This window comes from Oncorhynchus masou, chromosome 12 (assembly GCF_036934945.1).
Source record: "Oncorhynchus masou masou isolate Uvic2021 chromosome 12, UVic_Omas_1.1, whole genome shotgun sequence".
NCBI lineage: Eukaryota > Metazoa > Chordata > Actinopteri > Salmoniformes > Salmonidae > Oncorhynchus > Oncorhynchus masou.
Window position 1 is genome coordinate 38188105 of NC_088223.1, and position 22927 is coordinate 38211031.

Genomic DNA, 22927 nt, shown 5'->3' on the forward strand with positions numbered 1-22927 from the left:
ACACACACACACACTCCTCTCCTTGCTGGATTGGGTTACACTAGAGCGGCGGACGGGAATGCAGAAGTGGAGACTGTGATTGTGAATATTGCCGACTTTTGGGTCTCTTCTCCATGTTGTTTTACACTGTCACGCTGGAGAATAGCAACCGGCTGCTTGGAAACCTGGGAAAAAGAGGAACGAGAGGGGGAACAGGATAGATAGAGGCTCTACTTCCTTGTGTGCATATAGACTGTTTATTTTGGAAAATACAAAAGCCGTTATTGATAAGCCTCTTCTTTCTTTTCCCTGGCTTGCTAGCAGCTCCCCTCCCTCAATCACTCTCCCCTCCCCTTCTTCCCTCCATCCCTCCCACTTTCTTTCCTTCTTTCTTTCTCTCGCTCACTGTTTCTCTGTATCATTTGCCTCTCTGCGGACAGCGTTTTTGTGCTCTGAGGGGGAGGTGATTTGCCCAGGAGATTCAGTTCTGGATTACAAAGCAGTGATGAATGTAGCAGTCTCACAATACTAGCGTCTCTCTTTCACTCCTCCTGAGCTTGTGAACACTGAGAAATAGTACCATCCTGCCTAGCAACAAACCCCCTCACCTGTGTTGGTCTTCATTTTATCCTCAGTCTATTTATCCGTTCATTTTGAAAGATGATTTGCCGGGTGCTTAGCGTGGGATAATCTTCTCTCGTTATCCTGTGATTTATTTTTAAAAAGCAACCCCCCCCCCCCCTCTCTCTCTCTCTCTCTCTTTGGCTCCACGCACCCCTCCTTCCTCTCCCTATCTGTAGCCCCCACCCCTCTCACATGTTTTTTTCGGGAGAGGAAACCAGCATGATTGGAGCACTTCCTGTGTTTTAATACCAGAGCAGGAAACCGAACCAGCGGAGCTGGATTTAAACAAAAACAGTTTGAAAGAGAGAGCGAGACAGAAGAAACGAGTGAGTGAGTGAGCGAGAGAGACAGAGAAGGGGGAGTGACTGAGTGAGCGAGAGAGGAAAAATTGAGGGGTTTTTTTAGCAGCTGCAAACCATTTCAGTCTGTGTAGTGGCCTGAGAACAGAGAGACTGAGCGACAGAAAGAAAGCAAGGAAGCCTGCCTGCAACACAAAAAACAGAGGAAGAATAATTGGGATTGCGTGGCGCTTTGTTGTTTCTCTCATCAACGGAGCTCTCTAAAAAAAATAGAAGTGGAGAGAGAAAGGAGAGTATCCGGGGATTGTCTGGGAGAGAGAACGCCTGCAAGGCAGAGTCGGAGGCAGCGATCAGACTGGGTCTCGGACTGTCTGGGTCTCTGCCCTCTGGATACAGTCCCACGACTCACAGCAGCTCTGCCTGGCTGGACTGGGCTCACCCCCCAACCCACCTACCATCTCTCCCTAACGAACCCTCTCACCCCCCTCCCGGATTCAGCCTCCACTCTGAATTTACTGTCTCTTCTTGACTGGAGCTGTGGATGAGCAGCGTGATGGAAGGTGGGAGATGATAGACAGGCGTCTCGTCTACGATAGGAAAAAGGTCTGGATCTCTTTGTTCTGGTTTTTGAATTGCAAGACTGACTTGTGCGGAGTGGCGGATGTTGGGATTTAGTTTTTTTTATCGCTGATGACGAGGATAATGATGATGTCAGCAAGGGGGATGAAGGAGCATTCCAGGCACAGAGCGGGCCGCTGCCTTCAGACACACATCACTCATGCTTTGTGATGAGATTGGAAGAGAGAAAAAGGAGAGAGAAAAGATAGTCTGTCTGCAAGGACTCACAGGACCAAAACAGGCTATGATTGACTGCTCGGTTACTTTGTATGAGATTTTTTGCTTCCGTTTTGATTCCCTCAAAAGAATCAACTCTTTTATTAAGTCATTCCCATGGTTTTGGGTTGACAGCAAACTTGAACCAAGACAGAAAAACATCAACAAAGCCATTTGGATCTGCACTTTTTTTTTCTTTCCCACCCCCTGCACAACCTCTTTTTATATCAGGGAGTAGAGGATTTCTCACCCCCTGCACAACCTCTTTTTATATCAGGGAGTAGAGGATTTCTCACCCCCTGCACAACCTCTTTTTATATCAGGGAGTAGAGGATTTCTCACCCCCTGCACAACCTCTTTTTATATCAGGGAGTAGTGGATTTCCCACCCCCTGCACAACCTCTTTCTACATCAGGGAGTAGTGGATTTCTCACCCCCTGCACAACCTCTTTTTATATCAGGGAGTAGAGGATTTCTCACCCCCTGCACAACCTCTTTTTATATCAGGGAGTAGAGGATTTCTCACCCCCTGCACAACCTCTTTTTATATCAGGGAGTAGTGGATTTCTCACCCCCTGCACAACCTCTTTCTACATCAGGGAGTAGTGGATTTCTCACCCCCTGCACAACCTCTTTTTACATCAGGGAGTAGTGGATTTCTCACCCCCTGCACAACCTCTTTCTACATCAGGGAGTAGTGGATTTCTCACCCCCTGCACAACCTCTTTTTACATCAGGGAGTAGTGGATTTCTCACCTTAAAAGGAGACTTTACACACTTCTTTGGCTGCTTCTCACTGAGACCGTTGCTCAACCCTTCTCTGCTGCTTATCCTGTTGTGGCAGAGCGAGGAGAGCAGGAAGGGAAGGAAGGAGTTGAAGAGTGGGAATGATTCAGGAGTAGGGAGTTGAACGACTGTGTGTGTGAGGGGGGAGTTCAAGTCAAACGGAACAAAAAGGAACAAAGGGTTGTTATCTCCACGGCACTCACCTCGTTCTGGACTTTGGACGTCTACGAGACCGCCCCTGCCTCCTTCCTGATAACCTTCCAAATGAGCAGTGCTCATTAATATGCTGCCGGAGGAGAGGAGCATCTGCATGCAGGACACTCACTCACTGATGCTCCCTTGCATTTCAGACAGTGCCGGAATATGCTGCTGCACTGCTATTGAGGTGACATAGTAACATGTGGACCTATGGACTTGTAATGTAGATTGCAAACCTTTTGACATTTTGGTCATTGAAGCGGATTCATGTTTGGGATTGTGGATTGGACCGGGAACGGTTGAGCGACTGAACTATTTTCAACCCACCCATTAAGGTATTTCCCCCATTGTTTTCGGTGGAATACTTATTGGCCCCGTCCCCGAGGGGGGCCACCCTGCCCCTATAAAGGACCACTGCAGGCCGTCAGGGCATCTCCCCCAGGGGCAGCTGAGGAATGGGAAAGCCCCTGAGCCGGCCAGACTGCCTGAGGCAAAACCCCCGATGCCTGGGGAAGGGGGACGAGGATGAGGCCTACATCGAGGACTGCTATGTCCCCCAGCGTTCCATCTACGACACCATGCGCATCAACGAGCAGATCGACCAGGGCTCCTCCAAGCTCAGCCAGCCATCGCGCAGCACCCTGGGCTCTGGCGGCGGCGGAGAGGCCAGCACCCTCTCCAGCAACGGCACCATCGGGGCTGACTTAGGGAGCGTCTTTGTGTCAAGGGCGCACGCTGATGCCGGAGTTAAAAGACTGGACGAAAGGGTGATCTTTGACGCCCTCAAGCTAACCGGCGATCCCCAGAGCATGTCACCACCTGGAAGTTGCGGTGGTTCTGGTTTACCCATCACACCCTTGTCCTCTGCCTCCTGTGGGGCAGCCGCAGTAAAAAGGCGCCACCAGGGCGGCGATAAGAAAGACAACCCCAATCGTCGCTCCTGGAAGGCGTTTATGCCCCCCAGTTACCCAGAGTTTGCAGAGAGGCTTGAGTTTTCTCCTGGGGACAGTGCTGAGAAGCGTTTGTCCGGACCTGCGATTCCACTTTCTCTACTTCCGCCACCAACCCTCACCTCCACACCCCCCTTACCTCCTTACTCACCTTCCATTGTGTCGTCCGGGGGTCCTCACACTCCTCCTGTCTCATCCTCCCCTTCGTTGACACTGAGTCCCATTCCCCCCCTCCAACAGCACCCTGTCAGCAGGCAAAAACAACTTCACCCCCTGCTCCAAAAACAACACAAGCAAACACATGCACTACCCTCCCCCTCAAAAGAACAACCATCGGTGCAGTTACCTACCCATCCCCACCAGGGCTCTGGGGGCACCCCACAGCAGAGTCCCAATGCTACCGCCCAGCTGGACAAAAAAAAGGACAAGCATCATAGGCGCCCGGCTGTATCTCCCAAAGCTGGTATCAAGATAATTACTGAGGAGAGCCCTGAAGCAGCCAAGGCTTCTGACTCTGAAAGAGAGACGGACTCTCCTCTCCTAGAACAAGACCTGGACAAAGCCCCTCTCCTACCCCAGTTGGCTCCACCAAAACCTGTGTTCTGCCCCCCGACCAAAGCACGCACCTGGCCCCGAAGTATGAGAGGGGGGAAGCGGTCTCACGGGGGCATGCGCCACCTCTTCCCCGTCCTGCCCCCCCTGCCACCCTTATTGGGAGAGGACAGTGACCTGGACGAGGAGTCATTCTACCTACTGGACCCCCCCTCACCTTTCCTCCAGGAAGAGGAGGGGCTGGCCCATGGAGGGCTGCCACTCACCCCCTGCCTCAGCCAAGAGGAGGGTGAAGTGGGACTCTTGGGCTGGGCTCCCCCTAATGGTGAGCTCCGGCAACGAACCGCCTCTGAGCTCAAATTCGAGGAGGATGAACGCAGGATCTTACAGGAGCTGGAGGAAGAAGAAGTGGACATGGAGGAAGAAGGAAAAGGGGAGGAAGAAGGGACAAGAGAGGGGGGAGAAGTGGCAGATAAGAAAGGAGAAATTGAAGAAGAGGAGGAGAGGGAGTGGGAGGCAATGCTGAAGCTGGAGAATAGGGAGATAATGGACCGATGTTGGGAGGGGGACTCTGGAGAGGGCTGGGAACCCCAACAATCAGAGTCTTCTGGACATTGGCCCCTTCTGACCCCTCCAACAGGTTTTGGTGGGCCTAGGGCCCCAAGTGCCTCCCCCTGCCCCAGCTCAGGGGCCGGTTCAGATGACCTTTTCCTAGAGCTGGAGAGACAATGTTTAGAGGAGGAGGGAGGGGAGAGCTCTATGGACCCTGAATCTAATGAGGCAACAGAGCCCAACACCCTAGCCAGTGTAGAGGAGGAGGAGGAGGAGGAGGAGGAAGAGGAGGAGCAGGAGGAAGCCACTGATGCCTGTGTATGTCTTGTGAAAACTGCCCCTATGTATATCGATCAAAGGACAGAGACTGATTGCGCTGAGCCCCGGTTGGAAAACCCCTTCTCAGTTTCAGCACCTCCTTGTCCTGAACACATAGACCAGGTCCAACTACAGACATCTGAACACATGGACCAGGTCCAACTACAGACACCTGAACACATGGACCAGGTCCAACTACAGACATCTGAACACACCGACCTGGAGGAAGCACAACTCTGTTATGACCTCCACCAGGTTCTCGTTGAAGGTGAACAATGTCATATTGATGAAGAAGAGCAATGTGTAATTGATTATGAAGGCGAAGAAGAGCAGAGTTTTCCCGAGACGACTGCGATGGACTCGGTCTGCGGTCCTCTCCCTGAGTCCGACTCAAGCGGGGTCCACATGTCCCAGCCGGACAGAACTGCTTGGTCCGACACCACCCAGAACGACTGTGAACACGAGCCGCCCGCTGAGAGCGAGTGGGAACTGGACAGCGGGTCGTCATCGGTTCAAGAGGTCGAGGAGGTGCGCGAGGAAACAGGGTTGTGCCTCCACATGGCCTTCCCACCTCCTCCATCCCCCAGCCCACAGAACCCTTATGCCAAAGGGGAAGAACAGGAGGTGGAGGAGGTGAAGGAGAGGGCGCCAGACTGGAGTGCACGTGAGCAACCTGAGCCTAGTTGGGACAGTGGGTCCCCTGGGTCGACCCACTCAGATGAAGAAATGAGAGTTAGTGCTGCAGAGGATGTTGATGTACTAACTTCCTGTCAAGAAGAGCTGTTCTCTTCAGAGATTAGTGACATTGCTAAGGAGACAACCTCTGTCACTGAGGGGATGACACTTGCGTCATCAGACACTTGGAACTGCTCTGTCCCCGCAGATAAGGTTTCTTCTCTGAACATGTCTGGGCAAGACAAGGACCAGAGGTCCACAAGCACCCCCAAAGCTCTTGAAGACACTCTCCCTCGTTCACACTCCCTGCCCAACAAAGAGACTCTGCCCCCCCTTCACCCTTACCACTGTCCCCCGTCAAGCACGAGCCAAGAGGGCCAGGCCTGGACAGCAAAAACTCTGACGCTTTTGTGGCCACTGACAGTTTTGTTTACCTGGCGGTCTCCGTGCCACCCCCGTTCCCTCAGGACTGCCCCCCCTCCCCGCTGGAATCCTCAACACCCCCCAGCCCCAGCCCTGTCCCCAAACCCTGCCCTGAGCCAGACGATGGGGCCTTCCTTTGCTCCGACAGCTTTGTTTACTTGGCCGCCCCGGAGCGGCTCCCCCAGGTGTCCGACGGAGGTTCCGCATGTGAGGACGCCCAGGAGCTGGACTATGGAGACTCGTACTCTGAGAGTACCCAGTCGGGAGTGGACTTCGTCCTTGGGTCCATGACCGGGGACAGTGACTGGGAGTCTGACGGCTCGGCCTTGGACCCCCCTTGTACCAACAGGGAGTGGGAAGAGCTGGAATCTGGGTTACTCCAGGGGCTTTTCAGGGAGGGCCAGTTGGAGGATCAGAGGGCCCCAGTTGCCACAACAGAGACTGAAGGGTCGGAAAGTGAGACCCCCTCAGGGCCAGTGACCACAGGGCAGGGAGGAGCTCCTTCACCCTGCCCCGACATAGAGACCCAGGTGGAGGTATAACCGTTTTCCATCCGTCTTTAATTAAGGTTAATAATCAATGGTCAAGATCCAGTCAGACAAACTGGCTTGGTAGGCTACGTTTCAGGGTAAGGTGGTGTTTATATGTACCTGGTAACAAGTTCTCAGTCTAAACCCCTCTCTTCTCAGCACCGTCCTCGTCTTCATTCTGATTGGTCTTAGCATGTTCTTAATATTAATATCTTATAGGGCTATAGGAGGCAGTGTGATCACAGTGGCTCTCAATTCATTTCAGTATTGCAAAGGCATTAGGTTGATACAGACACTGCTTGGAAAATGCAGTGGAAAAGGGGGCTGGGGCCACATAGCTTGTTGTACTGCTGTAGTTAGACTGTAAATGATTGCAATACGATGCACAAGGAGGGCTCTGTCCATTTAATGGAAAGTACCCTCAGGCTGTTTGTGTGTATACGATTGTGTACGAGGGAGAATGTTTGAGAAATGTACTTGAAACAGAACATTGCGTTTGGAGAATATCGTGCTTCTACTTTGATGTAAAGTGCGGTGTTGGCACTATTTAAGCGTATGGCTTATAAACCGCTATGTGTTGTTTGCATTGACTCTAAATAGCAGCTGGACTAATCTGTTTCAAATGTCCCAACAGTAGAGGTGTTTACGCACCTCACATGCTTGTGTACGTTCACCTTGATCACGGGCTTTGAAGGTAAGCACTTCCATCTGTTTCGATGGGACTTGTGTATGAAATCAGTGTTTTTGAAGGACCGGTATTCGTGTACGCCGTGAGACTTGTGACTTCTTTTGACATTTTCAAGACATTGGTTGTGATTACTTTATTAGATATAATTCTAAACCGTTTTATAATCGAGTGGGGATTTATATTTCAACACCATGTGGTTCCATTGAGCAGTTCAAGTCTGAATTTGGCTGTTAAAGCACACAGTCGGCACCCTTTCACGGACTTTTCATTGGGCTCGTCATTAATATATCCCATTTAGCAGACGCTAATGGCTGGGGCCACTACTTTTACATATGGGTGGCCCCAGCGGGAATCGAACCCACGACGCTTGGCGTTGCAAGCGCCATGCTCTACCGACTGAGCCACACAGGTACCTGGGTCAAAATCTCTGTGTGACTTCCGTTCCACTTGGATCTGCATATCCTCACAGTGTACTTTTCCATTCTCTTCCGACTCCCCCGGTCTTTGTTTGTTTGTGTGTGTGGTTCTGTACGTGGGAGTAAATTACTATAGTATTTGTTTGAGCCTTACCGTCTCTTACCTCTTGCTTTAGTGTTTGCAAGTCCTCACCACCACATAGTGGGCTTCAATTGAGTTCTCTCCCTGTGCTGTTTATCTGTGTGTATTTATGTGGGTATGTATTTCTGGGCCAGTGTGTTTGACTGGCTGTCATGCCTAAACTAGGGCCTTCTCTGCTTCACACTGTCTGTCTGTCTGTCTGTCTGTCTGGGGCGTCCTTGCCCCTGCCTGCCTGATGGACTCCTGATTAACTTCCGATGGACTCCTGGGTTTTTATTATTAAATGATTGACTCCATCAGCTACACCACAGTGGTGGCCTGGTCCTGGCTGGCTGGTCGTCCACATCTCATTTACTATGGGTGTGTGCCTGTGGGCTTCATCTAATTTAGTATGTGTGGTTTATGCGTAGTCACGGTCTCTCTGGCCCTCCTAAATGCAATCAGATGCCCTGTCCTGTCAGCCTGGATTTGACTGGAGAGGATTAGAGTTACCGTCTACTGTAGTACAAGGAGGTTTCTGAGGGGAAAAGAAAATCACTGTCCGTTGGCAGGGTGGCAATCTCCCAACCATAAAATTCCCCCATGCCTCCCCCTCTCTCTTCTCCTTCACCCCCTCTCTTCTCTCTCTTTCTCTCTCGTCCTCCCCTCAACCTTACCCTCTTTTTCTCTCTATTTCTTTCTCTACACTTTTTCCTCTTTCTCTCTCTACACTTCTCTCCTCTCTCTCTCCCCCCACAGTCCGATGGCAGTGTTCCAGAGATAAGGAAGTGAGAAGTAAACACTAGGGATCTATGGAGGGAGAGTTGCTGTTGCCTGTAACACACAAACACTGTACGAAGTTGTCGGGGGGGAATATAAATAGAAGATAAGGGAGTGCCAGGGACTATCTGAGCTGCTGACCTCTCAGCTATGGCCAGTCACACCCTCTTCAATGCCAAAGGCCACTTTGGACAGGAAACCAAATATACAAGCGACCGTAGATTGTAATTCATGTTTTTTGTCTATGGAAATGGCGGCCATTTTGGTGAAAGAGAGAGTACTCTGTGAGGGAAGAAATAGCTGTATGGCTCAATACCTGGTAGTACTCAAATATAAGGCCCTGCTAAAATGATTAGGAGGGCTAAGCTGGTAGGGCCAATCAGAAGAGTGTGCAAAGCTGTCATCAATGCAAAGGGTGGCTATTTGAAGAACCTGAAATATAAAATATATACACTTTTATTTGGTTACTACGTATGTGTTATTTCATAGTTTTGATGTCTCCACTATTATTCTACAATGTAGAAAATAAAGAAAACCCCTTGAATGACTAGTTGTTCTAAAACCTTTGACCGGTTGTGTACACAACACTAGAGCTGACCCGTTTTTGTCGACCGGTCAATATTTTGGTCGCTTTAGTTGAGCAGTAGCAAAAAATATATCTCTATATCATGGTGTACAAGACACCTGTCTGATTTGTGCCTGTCTGAGAGGACTACTCCATTGTGGAGGCCGTGGGGATGGCACAGTCCATCACTCTTAAGACCTGTTACAGAAATTGTATCTTGTTATATTAAGTAAGTCAACGGTGCAACACTAATAAAAAAAAATATATATTTTATAACAAATGCACTTTCTCTGGCGTTTCAGTGGTTCTGAAACACACCGGTGAGCTGTTGAATTAGCTCCTTTCCCTCGACCATGTTGCTATGTGCATCCTGTAACAGCAATGTTAACCAGCATATTGGTGTTGGGAACAATGTGGCGGAGGCAGCAGCAGAATGAGGAGAGGAGAAAACAGCCCTTGACTTATTGTCTAAGGAAAGTGAGGCGAGAGGAAACCCCAGCTTAAATAGTTCTATAATCAATAGTCTAACTGTTAAATGTGCCTGGCTTTTAATACCTCATCCATATACAGTGTCAGATCTCTTCCCTTTTTCCACATTTTGTTACATTACAGCCTTACTCTAAAATCAATCTACACACAATACCCCATAATGGCAAAGTGAGGTTTTTTAGAAACTGAAATACCTTATTTACGTAAGTATTTGGAACCTGTGCTATGAGACAGGAAATTGAACTCTGGTGCATCCTGTTTCCATTGATCATCCTTGATGTTTCTACAACTTGACTGGAGTCCAACTGTGGTAAATTCATTGATTGATTGATTGAACATGATTTGGAAAGGCACACAACTTTCTATATATGGTCCCACAGTTGTCAGAGCAAAAACCAAGCCAAGAGGTCGAAGGAATTGTCAGTCGAGCGCCGAGACAAAACATTTCTGCAGCATTGAAGGTTCCCAAGCACACAGTGGCCTCCATCATTCTTAAATGGAAGACGTTTGGAACTACCAAGACACTTCCTAGAGCTGGTCGCCCTGGCCAAACTGAGCAATTGGGGAGAATGGCCTTGGTCAGGGAGGTGACCAAGAACCTGATGGGAGCACCTTTTAGAAGGACAACCATCTCTGCAGCACTTCACCAATCAGGCCTTTATGATCGTGGCCAGATGGAAGCTACTCCCCAGTAAAAAGCACATGACAGCTTGCTTGGAGGGGGGGGGGACAGAACAGACAATTGAATCCATTTTAGAATAAGGCTTTAATGTAATAAAATGTGGAAAAAGTTAACGGGGTCTGAATACTTTCAGAATGCATAGAAATAATGCAGATCCTGCTTCTGTTAACTGCTTGAGTTTTTGTTTAACCTCTAGCGTCGAGGAATCCCGTATCCGGGAGCGTAATCATAGCCTCAAGCTCATTAGCATAACGCAACGTTAACTTCTTGCGTCGAGCAATCCGGGATCCTATTTATAGCCTCAAGCTCATTAGCATAACGCAACGTTAACTATTCGTGAAAATCGCAAATGAAATGAAATAAATATATTTGCTCTCAAGCTTAGACTTTTGTTAACAACACTGTCATCTCAGATTTTCAAAATATGCTTTTCAACCATAGCTTAACAAGCATTTGTGTAAGAGTATTGATAGCTAGCATAGCTATAAGCCTAGAATTCAGCCAGCAACATTTTCACAAAAACAAGAGAATCATTCAAATAAAATCATTTACCTTTGAAGAACTTCAGATGTTTTCAATGAGGAGACTCTGTTAGATAGCAAATGTTCAGTTTTTCAAAAAAATATTATTTGTGTAGGACAAATCGCTCTGTTTTGTTCACGTTTGGCTATGAAAAAAACCTGCATCCAGTTGTAGCCTCAAGCTCATTAGAATAACGTAACGTTAACTATTTATGAAAATCGCAAATGAAATGAATGTGCTAGCTCTCAAGCTTAGCCTTTTCTTAACAACACTGTCATCTCAGATTTTCAAAATATGCTTTTGAACCATAGCAAAACAAGCATTTGTGTAAGAGTATTGATAGCTAGCATAGCATTTAGCGGGCAACATTTGCACAAAAAACAGAAAAGGATTCAAATAAAATAATTTACCTTTGAAGAACTTCGGATGTTTTCAATGAGGAGACTCTCAGTTACATAGCAAATGTTCAGTTTTTCCTGAAAGATTCTTTGTGTAGGAGAAATCGCTCCGTTTTGTACATCACGTTTGGGTACCAAAAAAAACGAAAATTCAGTCATCAAAACGGCAAACTGTTTTCCAAATTAACTCCATAATATCAACTGAAACACGGCAAACGCTGTTTAGAATCAATCCTCAAGGTGTTTTTCACATATCTCTTCATTGATATATCGTTCGTGAATGTCTACTTTCTCCTGTGAATCGCTTGGAAAAAGACGTGCAGTTGAAGATGACGCACCAATTTCGACGGAGGACACCGGGCAGACACCTGGCAAATATAGTCTCTTATGGTCAATCTTCCAATGATATGCCTACAAATACGTCACAATGCTGCAGACACCTTGGGGAAACGATAGATCGGTCAGGCTCATTCCTTGCGCATTCACGGCCTTATAAGGAGACAATGTAAAACAGAGCCTCAAAAATCCTGCTCATTTCCTGTTTGAAGTTTCATCTTGGTTTCGCCTGTAGCATCAGTTCTGGGGCACTCACAGACAATATCTTTGCAGTTTTGGAAACGTCAGTGTTCTCTTTCCAAAGCTGTCAATTATATGCATAGTCGAGCATCTTTTTGTGACAAAATATTGCGCTTAAAACGGGCACGTTTTTTATCCAATAATGAAGTAGCGCCCCCATAGATGTAACAGGTTAACTATTCATGAAAATCGCTGTTGTTTAGAATCAATCCTCAAGGTGTTTTTCACATATCTATTCGATGGTAAATCATTCGTGGCAGTTGCCTTTCTCCTCTGAACCTAATGGAAAAGTGGACGCAGCTGGAGATTGCGCAATAATTTCGACGGAGGACCCCAAGCGGACACCTGGTAAATGTAGTCTCTTATGGTCAATCTTCCAATGATATGCATATAAATACGTCACAATGCTGCAGACACCTTGGGGAAACGACAGAAAGTGTAGGCTCATTCCTGGCGCATTCACAGCCAAATAAGGAGACATTGGAACACAGCGCATTTAAAATCTGGGGTATTTCCTGTATGAAATTTCATCTTGGTTTCGCCTGTAGCATTAGTTCTGTGGCACTCACAGACAATATCTTTGCAGTTTTGGAAACGTCAGAGTGTTTTCTTTCCAAAGCTGTCAATTATATGCATAGTCGAGCATCTTTTCGTGACAAAATATCTTGTTTAAAACGGGAACGTTTTTTTATCCAAAAATTAAAAGAGCGCCCCCTATATCGAAGAAGTTAATATCCTGCCGATTCCATGAGCACCAATTCACGAATGAATGTGACTGTTTTTAGTCTTCGCTGTAATGAAGGCTTAACAAACAAACAAAAAACGTTATAACTGACAGTCTGATACGCTTATAATGTATTTAGTGTTTACATTGTTCCAAAAGGTCAGAAAATAATATTGTAATCTATACAGCACCTGTGTGGTACACTTAATATCCACGCAGTGCTGGCTCCTTACCTTGTTTTTATTGATCTCCAGTATTTTCTACAACTAGTCAAATGTATTCCTCATATCTGACTTCCCCTTTACCTCAAGAGCGACCAGTAAATATTACCTAATTTCAAGTTTATTTGTCATGTCCTCTGCATCCATTTTGCTGTTATGGTGTTCGGCGTTTGTCATAACCAATTTATTGATGTGATCATGATATGCTATAGGTCACTTCCTATTGGTTACGTGCAAGAGAGGAGGGGTTGAGAGTTTGGGGAAAGTTTTTCAGATTTCGGTGAAAGAACTTTTCAGTCAGAAAGGTCTGTAATTATATTCCAGCTTACAGCAACATGGACAGAGGGATAAACACTTGATGTTCTGTGGTGGTCTATGCAACAGGGAGGAGAGAGAAACAACGGGTGCTCGTCACACAGTCACTCGCTGTTGTGTTTTTTTTTTAAACACCAGCCTAGCATGTCTGAGCCAGGCCCGGCACAATCAAATCATTTGCTGGTCGGATGACCTCTAGTCATTTGTGTGTCTTAATTATTTAATCAAACAGTATGCTTAAAGCATCAAACCATCTCAGTGAATATAGTTGAATTGATTAAAAACACAAAGGATATGTCTAAATGGAAAAATACACGTTTAAATATATCTACCAATCGATTGGTCGGCCGGGGACAACTATACATAGCACGTACCGAGTCCGGTGTTCAATTTCACGTGATTCCGTTTGGTAAACGTATTTGATATTTTCTGAATGCAACATGAGCACGCTGACACACATTCGTGTTTAGAAGAAAGAGGAGAGTAACATGTGTTTACATTGGAAGATGGAACAGAAAGGCAGAGGAGACTGACAGATAGGAGAGATGCTTAAACACAGAGTGCAACGAGTGCACTGTCGGGGAGCTCAGATCCGGTAACACGGGCATATTTAATATGATAATGATGGCACTGAAAGACGAGCAGACATCCAGGAAGCACCTGGAAAAGAGGAAAACCCGAAAGGGGGGGAGCGAGAGAGGGGGAGAATGAGGGGAAAGGGAAGAGAGATGGAAAGGGAGGAGAAAGGGGTGAAGGAGAGAGCGAGAGCGCGGCGAGGTTAAGGCCACAATGGCCCGAGTGCAGAAATGAGCTTGTGCTTGGGTTCCTTTTCAAGTGCAATCTATCATGAAAGAGGATGTTTCTCTACCACTTTGATGATTGATTGATTCAGCACTGCCTGGTCTGACCGTCGTGAACTACTGCAATATTCTAACATGGTGGTCAGGGCAAAAAAAATAGATCCTTCTACCGAAAAGGAAACTGCCGGGGGATAAGGATGGAGAGAGACGGGAAGAGAGTGAGAGGGCAGCGTAAAGGCAGGAAGAGCGGGAATGAGGGAGGATAGGGAGGTCTGTGACAGAGTAAAGGGCTGTTATCCCTGTCCTTGATTTGGATGGGGAATGATATTGTATCACTGGACTTCTCTCAGAAGAGTCATCAGATTAGTCCCACTCTATTTATGTAAGTCAATACGCCCACTGCGGCTTTCTCAGTAGCATGTGGACAAGCTGTCTATACACAGTAAGGGAATGTATACACGTGTTGGACTTGAACACTAGTGTGTTACACTGTCCCTATTTGGTGTTTTATTAGGATCCCCATTGGCCGCTGTAAAAGCATCAGTGACTCTTCCTGGGGTCCACATGAAACATGACACACTGCATGGTACAGAACTACACACATTTAAAACCTCACACACAACCTGCATGCCAGTCCATACACATAATATCTAGATCTAAAACATAATATAGTGCAAATTGCAATACAAGGTGTGTAAAATGGCTGTGTCTCTTCATTCCCTGTGCTGTCCATTTGTGGATAAAGTTTTTGAATGAAGTATGTGCCTTTGTCTGCAGTGTCGGTGGGAAACCAACTCGTGTCATTAATCTAGTTGGCACTGCGGTTCATACTGGTCTATAGTGTGGGTGTGTCTGCATGCAATATTGGCCGTGACGTTAGTTCCAGTCTGGAGGTGAATGGAGTTGAATCAGACGGTGGTTGTTTACGTTAGCTGGCGCTTGTCCGTTTGTCATGATTTAAGGTGACGATTGGTCCTGAGTCACGCGCTGGACACCAGCCATGAAGACTGCTGCCTCTCTGCTGTACTGCGTTAGCTGGTCAGCTCCATGTATACTCGCATGGAAATACACACATGGACTTATAGCTCTGGACTTGACACACAGACTTCGAGCGCGCCCACGTGTGCATGCGACGCACACACAAACACGTGTACACGCACGCATGCTGACACACTGTTTTCACACTTCAGTGTTTACTGAGTTCTTGTGGTTTTTGCTGTTTGGAGAGCGAGATGATTAAGTGATCATGCCAGAGAAGCCAGTGTTTTGGAGGACATATTGGCGCGGGTGTTGTTAGGCATGAGGCGAAGTCGAAAGGCCAGCAAACCGTGCCAATATATCATCCAAACCCTGGCTTCTCGGGCATTATCACAATTATACAACGGGCTACCAACGTATTCAAATAATGATCAACATATTTTCATTAAAAACATTATTTTGATTAATTGATTCATACGATTTCATCCTTCCACAAGATAAAGTCCTGACACACATCTAGTCAGTCTTTGTGTTCTGTATCTATAGACGCGACCCAGTCGTTCAGTCTTTGTGTTCTGTATCTATAGACGGGACCCAGTCGTTCAGTCTTTGTGTTCTGTATCTATAGACGCGACCCAGTCGTTCAGTCTTTGTGTTCTGTATCTATAGACGCGACCCAGTCGTTCAGTCTTTGTGTTCTGTATCTATAGACGCGACCCAGTCGTTCAGTCTTTGTGTTCTGTATCTATAGACGACCCAGTCGTTCAGTCTTTGTGTTCAGTCGTTCAGTCTTTGTGTTCTGTATCTATAGACGCGACCCAGTCGTTCAGTCTTTGTGTTCTGTATCTATAGACGTCGTTCACTTTGTGTTCCAGTCGTTCAGTCTTTGTGTTCTGTAACTATAGACGCGACCCAGTCGCTCAGTCTTTGTGTTCTGTATCTATAGACGCGACCCAGTCGTTCAGTCTTTGTGTTCTGTAACTATAGACGCGACCCAGTCGTTCAGTCTTTGTGTTCTGTAACTATAGAGTCTTTGTGTTCTGCAACCCAGTCGTTCAGTCTTTGTGTTCTGTATCTATAGACGCGACCCAGTCGTTCAGTCTTTGTGTTCTGTATCTATAGACGCGACCCAGTCGTTACTATGGCAATGGAACTTTTAGAGCGGACTGGTAATGTTCTTATCCCTCGCTTTCAAGCTTGCTAGCTTGCCAACCGGGTCATTTACAGTCACGTCAAAAAGTGCAGTCAGAATAACAGCAAAGTAGCTCCGTTTGCATTTGTTTAAGCTGTTTTGTAGTTAGCTTATGATGCGCAACTTTTCCTGGCAGAAGAGATGCGCTGTCTGGTCAGGACACTGTTCCGACAAAAGACACACATTCCATGACATTAATTTGAGCGGATTTTAATAAATGAAACCATACATTCTATTTGCTATCCACCACAGCTGACATAGCTATAGCTACTTATTGTATGTCACATGTATCTGTACATTCCCCTGGATGATGGTGCATTGGTTGAAATATCTGCCGGGGTCTGTGCTACTACTACTGCTGCTGCCTTGCTTCATCCTTTTGGGTGTTGATGGTGCTGCATTGTTTTCTTTGTTTTTCGGCCAGGATGTTGCTCCGGCGTTTTCTGTGTCAGTGACGGACGCCAGTAGCTCCCTCACCTCTAAACCAGAATAGGCCCGTTTATGGACTGTCGTGGTCCTGATGCTGTGCTTTGTGTATGTAGTTGTTCCCGCTGCCCAGCAGTTCTTGGGTAGAAGTGTTGCCAGATAGTTCACGCCCATCGGCTCTGACTTGTACCAGATCGAGTCCCCGATACACACTCCCTGGAGATCAAATTTAAGGGCGTTCTCTGGGCATTTCGATAGATTTTTCTCTAGTGATGCCACCGGGCATAGTGGGTTCCCTGGCTGCTCGAACATACATCCCCTCTTGGACTCCCTGCCCCTCTCCCTTGGGTCCAGATGATTCTTTGTGGCCTCGTTATATGCGAGAGTGGCGTATCTGAGAGAGAGAATGCGTTATTATAATATAGTTTTCCAGTAGCCTAATTACGGGTGCAACTTAGAAATAACACAAACAGGCTTTGAACAACATACCTTAGACCGTTCTCGTCTGTTTGTACGAGGAATGAGTTGGGCTTTAGTTTGACCCAGATGTAACTGGAGGTCGAACCACACTTTCTGGACCAGACCCCTTGGTGACCCGGGATTCAGAGCCTGGGAGTTTTGGAGCTGGGCCATGTCCTTATCGGTGATGGGAGGGTGGCTGTTGAATATCCTTTCCTTGCCTTCTTAACTGATTGGAGGTGGTAATTCAGTGTCCTTCATAAGTCACCAGCTGTGACCGATGGGCGGGTCATTTAGGAAGCGGCTGAACCCACTCCGGAGTACATTTCCATGACTGTCGGAGAAGGATGTTATACTCTTCCTTAGTGACATTTTTGAAGTCAACAACTTTTTTTATTCTCTGCTAGCCAGCCCTAAAAGCAACGCCACAGCCCAGTATTCTTTTTCCCGCTACAGCTTTTCTCTACATATTTATATATATTTTTTTTAATTGAACCTTTATTTAACTAGGCAAGTCAGTTAAGAACAAATTCTTATTTACAGTGATTGCCTTCTAGGGAACAGTGGGTTAACTGCCTTGTTCAGGGGCAGAACGACAGATTTGTACCTTGTCCGCTCGGGGATTCGGTCCAGCAACCTTTCGGTTACTGGCCCAACGCTCAAACCACTAGGCTACCTGCCGTCATTCAATGCAGTATCCTCCAAGTCTGCATGCCTGGGTATTATTGCTGTCTCCCTTTTCCCCCTCCATCCATAGTCATGCCGCTGAAAATATAACAACAAATTCCACTCATCCATTTTAGTCTTCGCAACAAAGTATCGATTTAGCCAGTCAACTGAAAACAAGTTGTGTGTGTTGCTATGACAACCAGCTCAATTTGCTGTCTGGCTCCTTCGGGCACATTCACTTTATATGGGAGGGTGGAAATCGCCATTCAATATTGAAACAAAATGTAAAAAGTCGGAGAGACAGACAGCAAAGGTTTATACAAATCTCTGCTGTTGGAAACCAAATGCTTATCTTAAAGAAATGAAAGATAATGTCTAGATGCTTTTTTTTATAGTGGAGCTTCTTGTTATACATTTCCTGGCTGATGAGACAGTGGATTGCTCAGTGAGATGGAACCGAATAAATGGGCATTTCAGCGTCGTTGGTTTGGCCGGTGGTAACTTGTGAAATAGACACCAGCTGGAATGCGGTTTTAACCAATCAGCATTCAGGAATAGACACACCCGTTGTATTTGAGACTGAGTGAGATGTCACACACGTAGTAGAAAGTTTGAGTTTTATCCAGTTTTCTCCTTTTGAGCCAGGAGGTGGAACTGGCTTGAGCCAGAAATGTACAAAATCGAATGAAAAGAAATCCATGTAAACTGAATTGTGGTTCAAGTGAGAATGCCAATGTCTGGTTGAGGTTTTGGTCAAGAGGGAGGCGAGGGTAGCGCATGAAGAGAAGGGATGTTGAGGTTGGAGGGGAAAGTGAGGGGGTTAGGAGTGAGTGACGAAAGTAAGGGAAATGTGAAGGAGGGTGGAAGGGAGTGTGTGTGTGACTGTTGATCCACTGCCATGGTTCAAGAGGTGGGGAGGAATGAGAAACATCCAAGATATTTTCCAAGCTCTGGTTTAGTGGAGTCAACCGCTTTGACCTGGCTAGAGAGAGAGAGGGGGAGGGGAGGGAGTGAAGGATGAGAATAGGGGTCTGGACACGTGCAGCATCGTACACACACACGTTCATTCAGTCAAATACACACACTGTCCGGGATATGGATAGGGTGGAGTGGGTCATGGCTGAGGCTCATTGTTGTTGAGGCAGTCAGACTTCCTGTTGGAAGCAGGGAGGAGGCCCATCACCGCAACACAGCTGTGACACACACAAACACACAATCCAGGACACATCTTGTTCTATTTTAGCATCCCTGTTTTCTTTCAAACTCCTACACGTCATCTCCTGGCGTGAAAAAGCAGCACTTTCACACAATATTTACTCCAGATGAGCAGAATCCAATAAAACCATTCATTATAGAACGAGATCAAAGACAGGCCTCCACACAACCGCTTCTAGGTGATTATACGGTGTAGAAAAACAATGACCTTAGATGAGGACAGAACTCTAACTCATAGAAGTCCCCCTCCCCATCGTTCCTTCTCACAAATGCAACTCAACGGTTTTGTGCCTACATTGCCGTTATAAGGCAAACAATAGTTCAAAGCACTTCCTTTGTCTTAGTATTTCTCTCATTTGAATTGAATCCAAATCAAAGTTTATTGGTCCCATACACAGATTTGCAGATGTTATCGAAAGTGCTTTATGTTTCTACATCCAGCAGTGCAGTAATACCTATCTATAAAATACAAAACAATACATGTCATAATCCAGAAATAAAATATATATATATAAGAACGAGCAATGTCAGAGACAGGAATATAAATATATATATACACATATAAGTGGCGGCAGGTAGCGGTTAAGAGCGTTGGGCCAGTAACCGAAAGGTTGCTGGTTCAAATCCCAGGACCGGCAAAGTGGAAAAATCGTCCATTCTGCCCTTGAGCAAGGCAGCAACTGCTCCCCGGGCGCCGATTACGTGGACATCGATTAAGGTTGCAGGCGGTGACGTTGCCGTATCAGGTGCTTATACAGCCCCACAGGATGCGCTCAATGGTGAAGCTGTAGAAGTTTGCGACGGTCTTAGGGGACAAAGACACATTTCTTTAAACTCCTCACCACACTGTCTGTGTGAAGGGACCATTTCAGGGTGTCAGTGATGTGCGAGCCAAGGAACTAGAAGCATCTCCCCGTCGGTGTGGATGGGGACGTGCTCTCTGCTTTATCTTGTAGTCCATGCTCCTTTTTGTTGAAGTTGAGGGAGAGGTTATATTCCTTGCACCACTCTTCCCGGGGCTCGTTGTTGGTAATCAGGCCTACCGCTGTTCTCGTCAGCAAACTTGATGATTGAGTTGGAGACGTGTGTGGCCTCGCCGTCATAGGGGAAAGGGGAGTACAGGAGGGGGCTGAGCACGCACCCCTGTGGGGCCCCCATGTTGGGGATCAGCATGGTGGAGGTGTTGATTGCATGTCGATTGCACCGTCCGTGGATCTGTTGGGGTGATATGCGAATTTCAGTGGGTCTAGAGTGTCGCCTAAGGTGGAGGTAATATGGTCCTTAACTAGCTTCTCAAAGCACGTCATGATGACAGAAGTGAGTGCTACGGGGCGATAGTCATTTAGTTCAGTTACTTTCACTTTCTTGGGTATAGGAACAATGGTGGACATCTTGAAGCAAGTGTGGACAACAGACTGGGATATGGAGAGATTGAATATGTCCAGAAACACTCCACTCAGCTTGTCTGCACATCTGAGGCTTGGGATGCCGTCTGGGCCGGCAGCCATCCAAGGGTTAAACACGATTAAATGACTTACTGACGTCGGCCACAGAGAACGAGAGCACACAGTTTTTGTGAGCCTCTGGGGTCCGCATCGTCGGCTCGATGACAACAACTAGTCCTTCTGTTTCTCTTCCAGACATTCCTCCCACTGTTCTCAGAGCAATTCTTTTGTCCCGGCCCCTAGGCTTTGCCAGTTCTGGTCTATGGGTGTGTTTGCCAGTTCTGGTCTATGGGTGTGTTTGCCAGTTCTGGTCTATAGTGTGTGTTTGTGTGTGTGGCCCGAGGTTTGGCATCTCTACCATTGGGAACCACCATGGCTCATTTCAGATCCCTGTAATCTCTATACAGCTCTATGGGAAAGCAGCCATTTTGCATTGAAGCCCCGTATTTGATTTCAGGACATGGTTTTCTTTAGAGTTGGACGCCCATTTCCATCATGCTGTGTCTCCAGCCCTAGATGGTGGTGTGTGTTTGAGTAATGTGGCCAGACAGGTGAAGGGTGTGTTCAACTCCCTCTTTTCCAGCCACCCTTACTTTCCAGCACTCTAATTCTTATAATCCCTTTCTCCTCCTCCCTCTGTTTCTCTCGCTTTCTCTCCATATCTCTTCTCTCCCTCCATTTCTTTATCTCTCTCGCTCTCCTCTCTCTCCCCCTCCCTCTTCTCTCTCTCATTCTCTCAGGCAGTGGAGAGGGAGCAGGTGGACAGCATTCAACCCAAGCTGCAGCACGTGAACGCGGTGGGCCAGGGCCTGATCCAGAGTGCAGCTAAACACACAGACACCCAGGCCCTGGAGCATGACCTAGAGACCACCAACCTCAGATGGAACTCCCTCAACAAGAGGGTAAGTCAGTCTGTCCGTCTGACCAGCTATCCATCGGTCTGACTGTAATGGTATGTCTGTGCTATGGTTAGTGTGTGCGTGCATGCGTTTGTGTCTGACTGAGTATGCATATTTACGTGTTACGTTTGTTTGATATGCGTGAATGGAATGATGGGTTTGTAAGGAACCAGGTTTATGTTTGTCTATGTATACCCGTCCATGGCAATACAGTCATTGTCCCCCCTCACTCACTACATTGTTCCTTGACCAGATTGCAGAGCGCATCGCCCAGTTGCAGGAAGCTCTGTTGCATTGTGGGAAGTTCCAGGATGCCCTGGAGCCTCTTCTGAGCTGGCTGAGTGACACGGAGGAACTGGTAGCCAATCAGAAGCCCCCGTCAGCCGAGTACAGAGTGGTCAAGGCCCAGATCCAGGAACAGAAGGTGAGAAAGGGATGAGTAGAGAAAGGGATAGATGGAGTCAGGGATGAGTATCTAGATGGAGAGAGTTGTAGTGAGGCACATATATTTTAATACCAGGTCTTTTCCCTATATCAGATACTAAGTCATTTACTGGGCATTAGAGACATGTGGAACCTCGATTTGCATAAAAACAAGCTTAAGCTAAACAACCGTAATTTATTCATATATTTGAACTTTATTTATTCATAGATAATAATAGAATGGGCTATTACTGTTACTCAATTGTCCTTATTTTCACCAAGAGACAAATAACACGTGAAAGGGAAACACTCACACACCTAATTATCTGGGTGTTTTGGCAGAGGAAAAGCTCAAATGAGTCTGCCAGTCTGTTTGGCATTCAACACAAACCAGTTAACACAGATGCCGGATTACAATGTTCAGAGAAACCGAGAGGCTGAAGAAAACACAATGTCTGCACTCCCTCTTTATCTGGAACACTTCCCGTGTTTGTGTGTTGAGGAGCGCGGCGGATTCAGCTCCGCCACTCTGTCATACGTGTCTCCGTCCGCCGCTGAAAGTGTCGAGCCTCACTGAGGGTCAGTGGCGAGGAAACTGGAGACGAGTGCCGTTTTACCGGAGGCTCCTTCAACGTCCCTGAACAGTTATGAAGTGGTTCTGAAAGGGAAGTACTGCCAAATTGAGCTACGACTCATCGTGGACGTCGTCACAACAGGGGTGGCCTGATACTTGAGATACTGTGTTGTTGAGGAACACTGCAAAACATTGCGGTATTGAATGTGAAGTATGTTCTAGCTATCTTGCCAACTTGCCACCAGCAGCATACCACCCTGCATACCACTGCTGGCTTGCTTCTGAAGCTAAGCAGGGTTGGTCCTGATCAGTTCCTGGATGGGAGACCAGATGCTGCTGGAAGTGGTGTTGTAGGGCCAGTAGGAGGCACTCTTTCCTCTGGTCTAAAAAAACAAATCCCAATGCCCCAGGGCAGTGATTGGGGACATTGCCCTGTGTAGGGTGCCATCTTTCGGATGGGACGTTAAACGGGTGTCCTGACTCTCTGAGATCATTAAAGATCCCATGGCACTTATCGTAAGAGTAGGGATGTTAACCCCGGTGTCCTGGCTAAATTACCAATCTGACCCTCAAACCATCACGGTCACCTAATAATCCCCAGTTTACAATTGGCTCATTCATCCCCCTCCT

General features: G+C 47.0%; 2 protein-coding genes across 2 annotated transcripts in view; both read left to right on the forward strand.

Moving 5' to 3' along the window:
- LOC135550031 (microtubule-actin cross-linking factor 1-like) overlaps positions 1 to 22927 on the forward strand; it is a 264531-nt gene that overhangs the window by 204178 nt on the left and 37426 nt on the right. Inside the window, 2 exon segments of the mRNA XM_064980467.1 lie at positions 21142 to 21303; positions 21554 to 21724. Coding sequence (XP_064836539.1) covers positions 21142 to 21303; positions 21554 to 21724 — 333 coding nt within the window.
- On the forward strand, positions 1013 to 6578 carry LOC135550032 (histone acetyltransferase KAT6B-like). Its single transcript, XM_064980468.1, has one exon. It carries the CDS (start codon positions 3176 to 3178, stop codon positions 6479 to 6481), a length of 3306 nt encoding a protein of 1101 aa, XP_064836540.1. The 5' UTR covers positions 1013 to 3175; the 3' UTR covers positions 6482 to 6578.

Bases quoted from the DNA above. Each gene is read 5' to 3' on its own strand.
- LOC135550032 (XM_064980468.1), top strand. From the start codon at position 3,176: ATGGGAAAGCCCCTGAGCCGGCCAGACTGCCTGAGGCAAAACCCCCGA.